Below are 17,373 nucleotides of genomic sequence, written 5' to 3' on the forward strand. Positions count from 1 at the left end.
CCTTCTCTCAAGAAAACTAGCAAAAATTTAAAAACTAAAAGGCAAATTCTCTCCCATTATCACTACTGTTGAAGATAACTACTTTGCTTTAAGAATCATCTCAAAAATTTTTCCACCTGATTTGAACACTGACATTCGAATTTTAATTAGTTTTCTATATATTAAAATCTCCATTCTATACAGCTAAGATATTATTTTTCAGAGCTCTTATTTTATGGTAAATTATATAAGTAACTCTACTTTTTTTGTTTGTTTTTTTGAAACAGGGTCTCACCATACAGTGGGTGCTTCTCTGAACTTTCTACGTAGATCACACTGGCCTCAAACACACAAAGATGCACCTGCCTCTCTGCTTTTTGAGTGCTGAAGTTAAAGGTGTGTGCCACCATGCCCCACTAATTATAAAGAGGAGAAAGAGCCAGAGAAGGCGGAGGACTCCAGGGGGCAGCCACCCAGCTACACAGCAAGCCACGGAGTAAGATTTACAGAAGTTAGAGAATGGGAAAAGCCCAGAGGCAAAAGGTTGATGGGGTAAGTTAAGGAAAGCTGGCAGGAAAGAAGCCGGGCTAAGGCCAGGCATTCATAAGTACAAATAAGCCTCCATGTGTGATTTATTAGGGAGCTGGGGGGTGGGCCCCCCCGAAAAGAGTAAAATACCACCACCAACAATAAAGTGATTTATAAAGTTGATACAAAAATAATTCAGATAAAATTTTACTAATTGGCTAATTTATTAATTGTCTTTTTTGAGGCAATCTCTCAAAATAACCCCAACATTTATGAATTATGGGCAATAGTCAGCATATAACACAGGAGGGAGAGGCAGGAGCATCAAGTGTCATAGTAAGTTTGGGGACAACATGGACCACAAGACACTGTCAGAGAACAAGAGAAGAGGGGTGGGGGAGACTCAGTCTGCAGCTCTGACGTCACTCACCACGACATTCTGGATATGAAGCATCCGAAGAACTGCTGTGCTAAGGCCTGCGCTAAGCACCGTCTGGTCAGCGGCGTCTCATCTATAATCATGGCACTGTGCAGGAGGTTTGTGCTGAAAGCCAAAGACACGGTAGCCACTTAGGACCAAGGGATGAGCAGTTGGTCAGTCAAAATACAGTAGCTGCACTCCTCAAGCAATTCAGTGTTAGGTTCAAGTTCAATGCAGAAGGAAAAAGTCACGAATAGTCTACCTGAGAGTTTTCCAATCTTTCCAAAATTTATCTGAAATTCACAATCTTTCTAAAGCAAGGAACACAATGAAAATGTTTTCTATTGATTTTACAAAAAAAAAAATAAATCACTATTTTGGGGAGTGAGGAAGAAACTAGTGTGTTAATCAGAAATGAATCCCAATACCATGGAGTTACTTAATTTCACAAATCTTTACCAAGGCTGGATGTAGAGGCACGTTCCAGTAAACCAGTGTTCAGCCTGGTGCACAGACACCCTGAAATACATAGTATGGAGACACTTCTCCCCAAATCAGAAACCCAATTACAAAATTACAACCATTTTTCGAGTGTCCAGTACATTCTGGCACTGTTATTTACTTCCAAATACACTGCTCCATTCAGTTTTTCTAACCATGTTCTGGAGAATGCACAGTATTAGAATCTCATGTGACACATGAGTTAGGGAAGGCCCTGACACCTAAAACTTATAAATTTAGAATACCCACACACAAACCACAACGACAAAAAAGTGCAGAAAAGGAGGACTAAAATAAAGAAAAAGAATCTGCTTTTTTTTTTAACAACAAATGGAGGATACCAGTACTTTTTTTTTTTTTTTTTTTTTTTGGTTTTTCGAGACAGGGTTTCTCTGTGTAGCTGTGCGCCTTTCCTACCAGTACATTTTTATAGTGCTACAAAAAGACATACTAATGACCCATAAATGTGGAAATTAAACATTTACAAACATTAAACACTAAGAATGAAACCAGAAATGGAAATGTGAAGGATAATTCTGGAAAAAGACACTAGGATGTGTTACTTCCTTATGCACGAAGCTACATTCTAACATTCTTTTTTTTTTTTTTTTTTTTAAGAGCTGAGGACCAAACCCAGGGCCTTACACTTGCTAGGCAAGCGCTCAACCACTGAGCTAAATCCTCAACCCCAACATTCTAACATTCTTAAACACACCAGGTTAACTATAAACTCGATCACCTGAAGTTCAAAACCAATCTTAAAACTGATCATACAGTCAGTAGCTTTTCCTTTTATCATTACCCTAATTAGGCATTCCCCATTTGAAGAGACACTAACCTAAAAATACTCATAGAAGCGTAAGCAGCCACTTCAACGTACGCCTCATCAATGAAGACAGTCTTAAAACAGGAGTAAGGATATCGACAAGTCAAAATTTCTTCATAAAATTCAAAAACTTCGTGAAGGTATGATGTGGTATGTTTAAGTAATGGAAGAAGTTGGGGTAAACAAAAATGTGTAACCTGCAAAGTAAAAGGACAATCATCTCAAAGAAAGGACAGATTTAGCTTTTAATACATTTCTTAATGTTGAAAATAGCTGTTGTAAAATTAGTGGGCTTTTCAGATTAGTTTTACAAAATGCTCATTGTACTAAAAATTAAATTTTAAATGGATTATATAAGTTTATTAAAAGCTTACACATAATGAAAATAAAACTGGTTCCAAATTGAATTTTTTCTCTTTTTCATAAACAAGAAAGAATTAAAATTAAAGGCTTAGCATAATCTCTTACTCATGTGTCTAAACCTAGCAAATATTGCATATTTTATAGTAATATTTTAGTAATTTTTGCTAGTAATGTTGAAGATTGAATCTAATGCTTTTCACATGCCAGGCAAGTACCACTAAATCTCAGTCCCTGAATCTGGGAATGAAGAGTTTCTGTTGCCCTGGGTGGTGGCTCAGAAGAGCAAATCTAACTTGGGAGGCTAAAGCCAGCCCGGGCTCCATAGTGAGACCTCAGCATAGAGTTAATGCTGACCAGAACAAGCTGCACCCCTAGAACAATCACCCTCGTCACCCTCTACTGTGTCAGCTACACACAGAAAACTGGGGAGACACACTGGTAGCAAGGAGGTTAAAGAGACCCACGGGAGAAATAGTAGTCATGGTTCTCACACTAAGCTAGATTCAAAACATGTATCATAGACTGTCTCCTGAAACAATTCTATCCGAATGAATGAGGAAGCCAGGAACGGTGGCACAAATCTGAAATCTCAGCTCTTGACACTGTCTGTACACATTCCGAGAATGGAGTTGTGTGAGGAGAATTCTGAGTGCTTGTGAGAAAACGCCAAGAAGCCCACACAAGAGTCATGTGATCTCAGTGTCTTCAAAAACTTGAAACTGTTCTTGGAATGTGCTTTCAAGGCCCTCCCAAGTACAGCGGACAGGAGTGAGTTTACTTCAGATTATTCATTACAACTGGCTATTGTTTATATGTTTTTGCCACGTGTGGCCACAAATGGCTTGTCAGCCACCTGCACCTTGTCCTTGTGAATGTACCCGTTACACCTGTGACTCGACTCTACCATCGGAGTACAGACTGTCTGATGCTCTCAATCAACTTGGCTACTGCATGAGAGAGGCTTTAGTCAGAACCACTTATCAGCTCCATCCTCCCAGGTCCATCATCTCCAGCGCAGTAAACAGAGGATCACAAGTTTAAAGCCAGCCAGAGCTACAGAGTGAGACTGCCTCAAAACAAACAGAAACCTACGGAGGTTTCATCTAGAAGACGGTGTTGTCGACAATCATTGCATGGGAGGCAAAACTTTGACAGATAAAAGCCAGATGCAGTGGTGCATGCCTCAGTACTCAGGAAGTTGAGGCAGGGACACTGTCATGAGTTTGAGGAAAGACTTGGTTATGAAGGAAGACTGTCTCAGAAAAAAACAAAAACAAAATCAAAACAAAACAAAATAAACCTAAAAGTCTGAAAGGTCAAGATTAAAAAAGTAGATACCTCAAAAGGAGTCAAAGCTAACAGGAAATATGTTATGATTAGAGAAATACAAGTATTATAAGTAAACTATTTTAAATATATGAAAACTTTGATCTGTTTTCTAACTCAGTGCTTACCATTATAAAAAAAAAAATGAAGTATACGCTGGCTAGCATGTTAAGTTGGTTGCTAAAATTAACTGTCATTACTAATATCCTTTTTGTCACAGCCCCATGAAGCTGAAAAACTGCAATTTAGAGTTAATTTAGAAAAACTGCAGTACAGAGTACAATGGCCTACATGACTTCAAGGTCAGTCTATGCTGCAGAGAAAGACCTTTCAAAAAAAAAAAAAGTAGTAAGATTTATCTCACGTCGGCATACTGAGGAAGGGTTAGAATCCTGGTAAACAAACTCAAGAAAATGGTTTTCTTTCCAAATAAATGTGATGTGAAACTTTTTCTTTTTAGTGACAATCCTGACAGTTAAAGCTAACACTATTTTATTAGTGCCTCCTTTTCCTAAGGAGAAAAAGTGCAGAGAAGAACAAGATAGGTGAAATGACTTACCTCATGCATATACGGATCTACAAGTATTTCAAAAGGCCCAATGGCCAAGGAGATATTGGATGCTGCTGTCGGAATAGTAAGCATATAATGGAAGGTCTTCTTCCTCATATCATGGGTATATACTGTCTCCACCAAATCTCCATTGGACACGGCTACCATTGCAGCATCTACTGTAAATTCTAATTTCCATGTACACAACTCAGAGTATGAATCAACACATGGGAACCAAAATCTACAAACAGATTAACAGTACAGAAAATGCTTTACACTTAAAATCTCGGGTCAGGTCTTACTATATGACAGAATTAGTACAAGGCACCAAAATATAAATAATTCTAAAATATAATCTTTGACTTAAAAGAATTAATAATCTGAGGAAAGTACTCACATTATAAAATATTTCAAAAACATGCAGTCAACTACAGAACACGAGAATGAACGGATTACAATTTCACATAAAGATGTAGGTAAACCTATCAACATTAAACAACAAAAAGCTAGCTACAAAGAGCACAATGCATGAATGAGTGCGTTTTACTTAAAATTCAAAACCAAGCACAATGGATGGTATTTCAGAAACAGAGGAACTAGACAGAATGCCAAGTGGGAATGCTGAATGGAGGCAGAGAGACCCTGCCAAATGGTGATGCTACTTGTGCTGATCTCTGTGTGAGCTCAGTCAATGGGTTTGTTCATTTGTGGAAAGTTACTATGTTTCTGCATTTCAATGTGGACAGTTTTCTGTATGCATGCTGAACTTCACCATCAAGTTACAGAACCAAGCTGATGGATTATTTCTGGATTGGTCCGTAAAGGAAAAGATGAAGAAAGAAATGATGAGACTGAAAAGGAATAAGCAGTACAACATGATTCAGAAGCAGCTTAGAGAAAAATAAAAAATCAAGCTTACACTTGTCATTCTAAATAAATAAATACAGTGCATATTCAATACATAAAAATGCAATCACAAAAATGAAGTTAATCGAAATATATGAATTTATAATCTACCTTGTAGAATTCTGATACCCACAAGAGAAGACATGAGCACCTCTCTCTGCCATACTCCCCTCTACACTGGGTACCACAAAATGAAGACCTCCTTTCGGCTGATCCAAAGAAAAATTAATATGTATCTTCAGAACTTTCAACTCTGCAACAAATAAATACATCCATTCACTGACACACAAATAAGCAACAGTAACCTATATACTGAAGATACACCAATGAGAACCATAGCCTGAGCATTAGATTAAGAAACCACAGAGCTGCTTGGGATGTGGCTCCAGGGGTAGGGTACTTGCCTAGATGCTAGAGGCCTGGGATCAAATCCCACTACATAAAAACAAAGACACCTCTGGGCGGTGGTGGCGGCGCACGCCTTTAATCCCAGCACTCAGGAGGCAGAGCCAGGCGAATCTCTGTAAATTCGAGGCCAGCCTGGGCTACCAAGTGAGTTCCAGGAAAGGCACAAAGCTACACAGAGACACCCTATCTCGAGAAAAAAAAAAAAAAAAAACGAAAACACAAACACGCCATACCACTTGCTACAATGTAGGCTTTTAGTGTTTCCACTTACACTAGCTGATGGCCCGCCTCCAATCAATCTAAGTGCTGCTTCCGGTTTCTCACAAGCATAGTACCAGGAGCATCACATTCTCTTCTCAATGTTTTTGACATGTGATGTTTTCAGAAAAAATTCCACAACCCCTAATGTGGATGCTTTAAGGCCTTTCAAAGCCAATTGCAATTCTACGTTTCAAGTTTTTTCTCCTTTTGTATTTTCTCCCAAACTGTTACCTCTATTTGACTTTGGAGCATACAGGACAGAAGGTAGGATGGGGAGGATTACTCATGAAATTGCATCATCTATCATGCTTCTAAATGACATTTTATATCTAGATAGGAAAAGCCTTGTTAAATGTAGTTATTTTAATTCTCCCCTGTGAATATGCAATAAGCATCTACCTGAGCCTAAACTGAATAATCCCACTATTTTCTCACCTGCTCCCAAACACAATGAAAACAAAGTGCTTTCTTTCTTCTTTCCTTGACTTTTGTGAGACTAAATAAAGGTAGGAAGGAGTTTTTAAACAATAATTGTAATGGCTACGTTTTTAAAGAAAGGGAAATGAGGCTTTAGAGAGGACGAACACCAAGTGTACAGGCCATGTGGCAGGAGCCCAGGTTCTAGCTTCTGCTCTAACACAGATGAGCTCAGTGAACTGAGATTGTGGGACATGAGGATGCTCTTCTGCAACAAGGAGAAACTGAACTAGAGGGTTTTTAGGACCATTAGTGCTGCAAAAATGATACAATTCCAAAGGGCTCTGACACTACCTGACACAGGCTCTATCCCTATGACTTTTAAAGTCTGTTTCATTGAAAAAGAAAACAAGAAACAATGAAAGGAGCTGGTGGACAGCCTTGTAACAGAGAAGGCCAGCATCTACAAAGCCCTGGTTTCCTAGCATCTCAGAAAACAGAGAAACCAGTTACTTTGTAACAGCTGTAACAGCTAATGTACTCCTATCAATCGGTGACCCTAACAATCACTTTCCAACCGTGGTTAGTGTACAGTTCAGGCATCACTAACTTTCTGGCCTCTCCATCTAATAGGATTTATTTTACTGTGTAGTAATACATTCCTGGTGCTTTACCATCAACATGCTTCCAGAGCTCTGATGGGACCTTAATGCAGAGTTCTCCATTCCCGGCATCAGGATCCACAGCACTAACAGCAGCTGCATATGCATTGGAAAAATAATTGAGATTTCTCCTGGGGAGATAAAAAGCCAACTTGTAATAATAAGAAGCCACACATTTCACCAAGATCTTTCTAATATCAATGGACATCAATTACTTCTAAGGATTATGCCTTCTTACACAATCTGTTAAGAATTCTTTTTAGCCAAGTTAACTACTCCTGATGCTGTTCCCCATGATAAGAACTAATAACGTGACGGACATGGTGGAGCACACCTTTGATCCCAGCACTCTGGAGGCAGAGACAGGAAGATCTCTGTGAGTTCAAGGACAGCCTGTGCCTAAAACAAAAAGAAAGTGACGGAAGGAGGGACAGAGGGAAAGGAAAGAAAAGAAAAGAAAAAAACAAAAACCCAACAGCTAAAAAGAACTATTAAAGTGATCATTGTGTTCACATCCTTCATTAACTCTGGAATGCCAAAATCACTACTTTCTTAATACCAGCTTTCTAATATAAATGTAAAGACTGCACAGGGTATGCACCTGCATACATGTGTATACATATATTCGCAAACATCAAAGACCAATTTTTAAAAATACTGATGTATTTCAAGTATATTTATACTTTATTAAAGTATTTTATAAACTAAAGAAGTATGTTTCATACAAATCAAATAGTTTCTTTTTAATAACAGGTTTCTGGGTGTGTTCTGAGTCGACAAACTACAGTGTTGCCAGGCACACAGGAGTATTAACTAGGGCACAGCTGTAACTCCAGCACTAGGTAGGTAAGAGGGTCAGAAGTTCAAAGTCACCCTCAGCTACAAAGTGAGTCTGAAGCCATCCTGGGCTACATAAGATCCTTCTCAACACCACAATATATAAACGAACACTTCCCTCTTTGTTATGACAACCAGAAACATCAGGAGCAAGTCCTCTTAAGAACTGGGTAGTGATTAAGTAACAATGTATAAACTGCATTTCTTTACCCTTTTCACTAACTGTTCAGTTACTTTTTAGAGCCTTTGTTCTCTAAAGCCCATTGCAGTCCCATATTGAACAAGTCAGAGAAAAAAAGACAAGGAAAAGCAACAACAAATACTGGCCAGCTGTGGTGGCTCAGAGCTATTATTCTAGTACTTGAGAGGTTGAGATAGGGGAATTACCTCAAGTTCAAGGCCAGCCTGGTCAACATAGTGAGTTCCAGAACAGCCTGGGGTACATAATGAGACCATGATTCAAAACAAACCAATATGCAAACAAATACCCCTTCTCTTAAAGAGCAGCTAAGTTTCTACAGCCAGCAAGAAAACTAGATAAACGCTTACTGAATGACCTATCTACTAAGATCGGTTACTAACCAGAAGGAAATTATAAAGTATATTCTGGATCCACCAAAGGCCTAACCTTTGAAAAGATTTTCCTTTATAACTTCTTTCTTCACACAATGAAAGTGATGATTCATCATCCACTTCACTGGAAAAAACATTTAGGAGTTATCTTAGCCCTAGCTTAGCCTGTGCATACACTAAAAGATGAGGTTTCTCTTCAAATACAGAGTGAAGCAAAGCTAACTTCCTCAACAGACTAGGATGCCTGCTGTTTCTTAGGTACACTATCCCAGATCCCAGGCCATTCTCTTTGAGTGCTGGCTACTCCCAACAAATCACTGGTGAGAACAGATGCACACTGTAGTTTGTGATTAGCCTCTTACTCTATCATGAATGCAGGGTTCAAGGCGAATACGGTAGGTATTCTATCCTCTAGCACAACAATGGGATTTTATAGGCCTGTCTTCCACTCATTAGCAGTAATACCGTTTACTACTCTGTAGTAGATTTTATTCTCTTCAGCAGAACAGGATATGCACATAGTTTCATAACAAGTTTTTTTTTATGTCAGTTCTACTAGTGTAGTAAGAACACTGGGGTTTTAGCAACTCACCTTCATGAAAAGGGAACTTTCAGGAATAATTCAGAGGGTCCCTGGACTTTTCCAATACCATTTTCCTATATCCTTCCTGAGCTTGAAAGATTCTAAACCAATGATTATTGGCATCATAATTATGCCTAAGGCTAAGACCTGGGTCCCCAAGTCTTCTAATCCCTGGCTACAGTGTTCTCAAGCTTCAGACTCTATCAGAATCATCTAGAAGGCTTGCAAAGCACAACTTGAGAGACTCCATGCTCTCTGATTCAGTAGGTTTGGGCTAATACTTGAGATTTGACAGATCTAAAAAGTTCCTAAGTGATGGTGATATTGCTTGTCTGGGAATACACTTTGAGAACTCTGCTTTAAGGCAATATGACACACTATCCTAGGCCAGTTAAAATACCATCTTGACTGAAAAGAGTTTAAAGCTGAGTTTGACATCCCACTGTAACCTACCGAGAAACACAGAAATAGTAAGACCCAGTGCTATGAAGACTTTTTAAGAATGCCAGCAAATACAGCTGACAGCAGATGCAGTACTACCTAAGATACTCAATAAAGCGCAAACATTTAAAAGACTATTTTTTTTTTTTTTCTGGAGCTGAAGACCGAATCCAGGGCCTTGCGCTTGCTAGGCAAGCACTCTACCACTGAGCTAAATTCCCAACTCCTAAAAGACTACTTTAAAGTGTCTCTGGTCTAAAGATGATGGCGACCATCCAATTCATTCAAACTAGTTTCTGGTATTTATGAAGTGAACACTTACATAACATTAAAACAGAAAACTGGGTAAGACAATTTACCAAAAATATGTACTGAAACTTGCCAGATAATACTTCTTTAAAGCTGTAGTATGAGGAAGGGAAATTTAATAACTTACTACATTGGACAAAAGTGGGAAAATCCTTGAGTCAAATTTTCAATGCAGTAAAAGTAACAGAAATTATACAACATAATAATAGTGGAAAACTTGTTGAAAAACATTAACATGACAATCATTAGAAACAACGGACGGAATGACGCATAAACATAAGCTTCTTAAGGTGTATAACTTACTGTTTTGATTCACTGTGACAAACTTCTAAGGTTGGATCATTATAAATAAAAGCAGCCTCCAGGTCATTGATCCTGACTCGGTATATTCTACACTGTTTACTGTTTAATTTGATTCTATTCAAGTTTGCAACTGTAGGAAATATAGTCAGCTCCACGAATCCCTGTAAAGATAAAGAACAGCTATTAAAAAACATTGGAATGAAGCTGGGCAGTGGTAGCCCATGCCTTTAATCCCAGCACTTGGGAGGCAGAGGCAGGCAGACCTCTGTGAGTTCGAGGCCAGCCTGGTCTACAGAGTGAGTTCCAGGACAGGCTCCAAAGCTACAGAGAAGCCCTGTCTTGAAAAACCAAAAGAAAAAAAAACAAAAAACAAAAACAAAAAATGCTGGAATGTTTTAGAGCATATTTCTTTAATTGCTACTTATATATGCTACCTCCAAAGATAAAATTCCAAATAGCTACACACACGAGTGCTTTCCAAGAATCTTAATTTCAATCATTAATTGTACCAGTGGCTGAACGAGTACAATTTATCTAGATTTCACCAGTCTGGTGCTTCCTTCAACTGTGTAATTTGTGATAAGTCATTGACTAGAAAAGTGAAACACACACTAGTTTCAAATACAAGAATTTCTAGGCAGACTACAACCACAATAGGCTGGAGGAACAGAAAATAATATGGGGGGTGGGGGGGAGGGAGTCACAACCAGGAGGTTGATATAAAAGAATCTGATAGCACAAAGACCATGGGCTTAAAAAAACTACACTACTAAAACTAACAAGTGTGAGTCTCCTTATGAGAGTTAAATGAGGAAATATGGATCAGCAAGTACTGCCAGAGAAAGCAAAAGCAGGCAGGAGCAGCAGTACTTCCAAATGCTGACCAATTAATTTACTGCCAAGCAGTCCTACGTGATACACACCTCTGCCATGTTACCTGAGGGGTGTGCAGTCCATCTAAAAAACTCTCTATGATACAACCGACTGCTGAACACTCTTACCAACATACTACACTGACTCAATGGGAAAGATGGGTGAAATATGGAATGCATGTGCAGTGATTTTCATGTTCCTGATTGGCATCAAATGTTTCAGATGTAGTGAGTACCAAGATTTTAGAGGTTCCAACAGAAGTATCTAGGAGCAATCAAACCATCGGCACAGAGGACTGGACATAATGGCTAGTTCTACACATCTGTGCCACATTACCTTCTGAGGTCCTCTCTAATCCTGATACCAACTCTGAGGACAAGAATGCTACTGGAAACATTTACACAGACACCCTAAGAGATATGTACTATTGGAAAGTATTTTAACTGTTAACTTTTAGATATAAATCAAAAAAGCTAAGAAAATGCTAGCTAGATCTAGACCTATCTGTTCCTGCTATTCTATAATCTTCTGGGCACAAGGAATTTAAATAAAGTTCGTGAATATTTTCTGTATAACTTTTAGACCAACTCTTCAAAAACTCTACAGTCACTATGCTCCCAATTCCCAAGTAAGAATCACACACTCTTAAATCAGACCATCAGCATGGATCCATGGTTGACATCAGAACAAGCAAAGGCAAAAATATTGTGAAGAAAAGCAGTGTATTTAAAAGTACACACTGAGCTGGTGGTAACACATGCTTGTAACATTTGGACTTGAGAAGTGGAGACAGGAGGATGGCCACAAGTTTGAAGCTAGCCTGACCTATACAGCAAGATCCTGTGCTAGAAAAAGAAAAGGTATAAACCATGAGCCAGTGTAGCAGAAATCCCAAAATACATAGACCCGCCCCACCCCTTCCCTCCATGTAGTCTTAGCTGGGCTGGAACTCTCCATGAAGATTCAGTTGACCTCAAACTCAGAGATCTGTCTGCCTCTGCCTCTAGTGTTAGGACTTAAGCTGTGTGACACCATGCCTAGCCCAAAATTGTCTTAAATCACCCTGTCAATCACTCAATGACCACTCTAAATAAATGAGTTTAGATTAAGTGAAAACCAGCAAGCATAACCAAATGAATCAATGTGTGTACATTTTAATTTGTTCACGAGATAAATCTCACTACAGGCTTATCTTGTCTTATGCATGATGTGAAAGTGCTTGACTATAAAGACTGTCTATTCCACAACATATTTAATGTATTAAACATTTTAATCAGGAAAAGATAGAGGTAGGGAAAACAGAAGCAACATATATAGCAAAAGTATACGACAATCAAACAGACTGAATTCTAATTTCTTATTCTTGAGGCACCATCCATCATCTGGAAGATTACAGAATCTCTAAGAACTGTGAAAGGCGCCGGGCGGTGGTGGCGCACGCCTTTAATCCCAGCACTCGGGAGGCAGAGCCAGGCGGATCTCTGTGAGTTCGAGGCCAGCCTGGGCTACCAAGTGAGCTCCAGGAAAGGCGCAAAGCTACACAGAGAAACCCTGTCTCGAAAAACAAAAAAAAAAAAAAAAAAAAGAACTGTGAAAGGCAACTTATACTGTTTATGGTGACTGGGAATGATCTTACCACAACAGATTTTCTCTGGAAGTTTATGTTGTTGATACAGACGACCTGATGGGTTGTATATTAAAAAAAGAAAAGAAAACAACTATTATTAAATAAAAGCATAGCTGTACCCAAGTACAAATAAGAACTATGTTCTAAGAAGCTCAAAAACCGCACCAGCAAAATTGCTAAGTTTATATCTTCCAAGTGTACTAAATGAGTAATCTGCCTATTTTAAATCTAGCGAGAGCCCATGCAAAGGTTTATCTTGACAAAACTATAGCAGTACTTTTAAAAAGGGTTTATGAGCCTGCGGGAGGCGGGAGGCGGGAGGCGGGAGGCGCCTAAATCTGCTGAACAATGCTGTCATTCAAAACGTTTCCACTCTGCAAACATCGGGTCCACTGGCGTGGACTCTTAATTCCCCATCCGTTCCCCAGACCCATCAAGTCATTCATGCAAACAAAGAAAAGAAAAATCAGAGACGGGTGAAAACCAGGGAGATGGGGGTAGGCGGGGTACTTATAATTTGTACGGCCGTGGGCTTTCGAAGCCCTTGTCTCCTTTCTTCCTGTTCATCCTGGAGGGCTCTATGCCGGTGGGCGGCATGAAGAGCTCCGGCGGGGCTCGCCTTGCCGGCTGCTCGGGGGGCTGTGGCGCATTCCCGGCAGCGGCCCGTGCACCCTGGGCGCCCGGCCACCCGGCCTCGGCCTCGCCTCCCCTCCTCGGCCACTCTCAGCCGCCTCCGCCCGGCCCCTGTCACTCAGATGAGCCGCGCTACAGCCGCTCAGTGCCGCTGACGGCCGACATCTTGCCGGTCACCCCTGACCCGCTGCGTCAGAGGAAGTGGGACCCGGCGGAGGCAGAACCCGGAAGTCTGGTCCGGGCGTCAGTGGGCGGGGCTTGAGGGCCGAAGCGAGATGTACAGGTTTGGCTCCTGGTTTCCCCGTTTGTCTCTGAACATTTAGAACAGAGGAACGATTTTACTGGGTGAGACGAGAAGAGCGGGAAGGAAGGGAGGGGGCGTTAAGTGTGGAGGACGAGGCGCCAGGTATAACCGAGGTGAGGGGCCAGGAGGTGGAAACGGTCCCCAAACCGAGACGTTGCGCTGTGTCCGTAGCCAACGCGACCCATTTGCACCCTGTGGTTTAAACTGCAAATGTGTAACTAGACCGCAGGGGACTCTCAAGCCCCGCTGTCCCAAGGCCTCGGCATCTCTTATGCATCTACAGATATAAATCGAATCACGTCCATAAATACAGAAAAATTTTAAAGATATTTTGGCGCCGATGTATTATGCATTTCCTGTTCCTGCGGGGTCAAAGTGGCAAACCAGTATCTGTTAACTCCCTGTTAATTGTGGATTGTCCATTAACACTTTTGCCACCTTCGTAGATTTAACTTTCCTTACCATTTCTAAGGGTCCTGTTGACAAGTTCATTAGCTGATTTTAAATTATTTGAACGCTGGTCTAAACCGAAACCAATTAGGAAAATAAAGTCATAACTTTATCAAACGCTCCAAAACTAGGAAATATTTGTTCCCAATGAACATTAATTTATTAAACCCATACAGTGTAAAGGTAGAGCTCATAAATGCCTGACAACCGCTCTCATGCGGGACCACTTCCTTATTCTTTGTTTGCTGGGAGCATCCTCAGACTTCCATCATTTTCTACAGTTATATAAGTATAAGACCCAGAAGGGCAGTGGTAGGCTTGTTCCAAGTTAGTCTCCTCAGAAAGTGAAGGGGAGTGCAGTGATAATGGAAACTTTTATTATGTTTTATAATGATACACTGAGGTGAACTCACTTCTTTCCATACCTCTGCTGAAAATCTTAAATCAGAAAGCTATCGGGAAAGTCATATAACCATCTGTGGGCTCACTGGCTTCTTTTGGAAAGCTGGAGGCAACATCTCAATGTTAGTACAGGAAACAAAAGTCCATGTAGTTAACATAAGGTGTGTGGTCTGGTCAAGGTCAGTGGCTGAATCAATGTTGGTGTCAACCTCTAGACTTTCCTTAATGCTGTGACCCTTTAATACAGCTCCTCATGTTGTGGTGACCCCAACCATAAAATTATTTTTGTTGCTACTTCGTAACTGTAATTTTTCTATTGTTATGAATCATAATATAAATACTTGATATACAACCTCCAAAGGGGTCATGACCCACAGGGTCAAGAGTCACTGGTCTAGACCAATAGTTAATACTACCTCAATTGCTTCTGATTAGTCAGTCACTGGTTGAGTTTAGTAGGTCAGTAGTTGAATCTAGTAGGCCTTCACTTACTGGATATAGTAAGTGTATTAGTCAGGGCTCTCGAGAATCACAGAACTTACAGAATGACTCTTTCTCTCCATATATATATATATATATATATATATATATATATATATATATATATACATACATACATACATACACATATATATATGTATGTATATATGGGAATTTATTAGAATGACTTACAGGCTGCAGTCCAACAATGGCTGGTTGTGAATGGAAAGTCCAAGAATCTAGTAGCTGCTCAGTCCCACGAGGCTGGGTGCCTCAGCTGGTCTTCTGTATATGATGGAATCCCGAAGAAGTAGACACCAATGCCAGTGAAGGAATGGATGTGCTGACAAGGTGAGGGCAAGCAGGTGAAGAACAAACCAACCCTTCCTTCTTCCATTGTTCTTATATTGGCTTCCAGCAGAAGGTGTGGCCCATATTAAAAGTGTGCCTTCTAGCCTCAAAGTCTGGATTAAAGGCAGGTTTGTTCCAGCCTCCAGACCTGGGTCACAAGTGTGCCCTCCATTTCTGGATTATACTTCATTCCAGATATAGTCAAGTTGACACCAAAGAATAGCCATCACAGTAGCTCATAGTTGAATCTGGTAGGTCTTTACTGGGTCTAGTGGGTCATCATTGATTGCTTCTATGTACAGACTGGGGAAAACCAGAGCCAGAGCACACAGAGAGTGCCAGGACTTTGCAGAGCATGGTGCCTCGATGAGAGTCAGGCAACCAGTGAGCAAAAGGAAGGGATTACCAAAACTAGAAGTGATTTATAGTTCTCTAGTGAGTTTACCTGTGTGGGGGATTGTACTGCTGCTCCCTAGCGTTCTTCATAAAGGATGCAGGATTATGCACACTTTACCCACAGTAACCCGAGGCCAGGGTTAAGCCAACTTCAGCAATGTAATCAACTAATATAAAGGCTCCTACTGTGATGGCTATTCTTGGTTGTCAACTTGACTACATCTGGAATTAATTAAAATCTAAGTATACCCATAAGAGACTTTTCTTAATTAAATGTTTAAAGTCAGAAGACTCAACTTTGATCTGGATCTTTTGAGGTGGGAAGATATACCTTTAGTCTGGGCCACACCTGGTAGCAGCCATTATAAAGGGCATGGAAGAAAGAAGCTTTCGTTCTTTGCCTGCTTGCTCTCACTCTCGCTGGCAAGTTCATTCCTTCATTGGCATTAGAGCCTACTTCTTCCAGATTCTGGAGGATAAAGAGCAGCTGCAACATCCAGCCTCGTGGTCTGATAACTACTGGAATCTTAAACTTCATTGGTAGACAGTCGTCATTGGACTAACTGAACTATAACCTGTGAGCCAGTCTAATATATATATTATACATTGTAATTATATAGCTACATATTATAAATATCATATGTTATATGAATATTATATGTTATCTAAATGTTACATTATATATTATAATATATGATGCTATATGTATATAATACAAAATATGACATAATATATCATAAATATATATAAATACACATAAATTATATAGCATGTAATTTATATACATATTATGTATATGATATGTACTTATATGTAACTATATATTTATGATATATAAATACATATAATTATATATGAATATGTATAATTATAATATACATTTTTATGTATTATGTATAATTATGATATAAAATTAGTACTTATATATTATATAAAACATATAAGATTATATTATAATATATATATTCTAGAGCATCCTGACTAATGTATAATATACCCCTTAATTTAGAAACACCTTTTAACAGAATAAATCTTTGTATGAGACTATTACTAATAGTTTAGAAAACTTTCTAAGTATATTAATTAGGACACCAAATCTTAAGTAAAGATACAGAGTTTATATGTGAAAATCAGAACTTTCTGCACATAGAATCTTACAGACTTCAAGATATAATAAGTACAGTTTTGTTTTGTTTTTTCTGAGACAGGGTTTCTCAGTGTAGCCCTGGCTGTCCTGGACTTCCTCTGTAGACCAGGCTAGCCTCGAACTCAGATTCACCTGCCTCTGCCTCCTGAGTGCTGGGATTAAAGGTGTGTGCCACCACCATCCAGCTTTTATATTTTGTCCTTGTATTTAGTGAGCATTGTGCAAATGTAATCTGAAGGATATGGAAATATCTCATTGCACTAGAGAAATAAGAAATGGTAACAATTACAAAATGCTGAAGAGGAGAAAAAGTATTCAAAGAGTTGGTTTTAGAAACCAAGAATAGGGCCAGCAAGCTGGCTCAGCAGGTAAAGGTGCTTGCTGAGCAAACCTGGCAATCTGAGTTTGATCCCTGAACTTGAAGGTGGGAGAAGAAAAAAAGGACTACAGGGAAGTCCTCTGATCTCTACATGCATGCCGTGGCATATGTATCCATGCATGCACATCATGTACATA

At 39.6% G+C, this 17,373-nt stretch overlaps 1 protein-coding gene across 2 annotated transcripts in view; it reads right to left on the minus strand.

Annotated features, from left to right (window-relative positions):
• Positions 1–13,524, minus strand: part of Taf2 (TATA-box binding protein associated factor 2) — a 67,995-nt gene extending 54,471 nt beyond the window's left edge. For both annotated transcript variants that reach the window (XM_037197793.1, XM_028871915.2), the window contains exons 1-8: positions 13,209–13,524; positions 12,704–12,758; positions 10,195–10,355; positions 7,161–7,279; positions 5,512–5,653; positions 4,504–4,735; positions 2,268–2,452; positions 938–1,051 (exon numbers count right to left, since the gene is read on the minus strand). In XM_037197793.1, the coding sequence (XP_037053688.1) occupies positions 938–1,051; positions 2,268–2,452; positions 4,504–4,735; positions 5,512–5,653; positions 7,161–7,279; positions 10,195–10,355; positions 12,704–12,758; positions 13,209–13,291 (1,091 nt within the window). In that variant the 5' untranslated portion in view covers positions 13,292–13,524. The remainder of the gene's footprint in view (positions 1–937; positions 1,052–2,267; positions 2,453–4,503; positions 4,736–5,511; positions 5,654–7,160; positions 7,280–10,194; positions 10,356–12,703; positions 12,759–13,208) is intronic.
• Between the last annotated feature and the right edge of the window lie 3,849 nt (positions 13,525–17,373).

The sequence above is a fragment of the Peromyscus leucopus genome, chromosome 20 (assembly GCF_004664715.2).
Source record: "Peromyscus leucopus breed LL Stock chromosome 20, UCI_PerLeu_2.1, whole genome shotgun sequence".
In the NCBI taxonomy this organism is placed as follows: Eukaryota; Metazoa; Chordata; class Mammalia; order Rodentia; family Cricetidae; genus Peromyscus; species Peromyscus leucopus.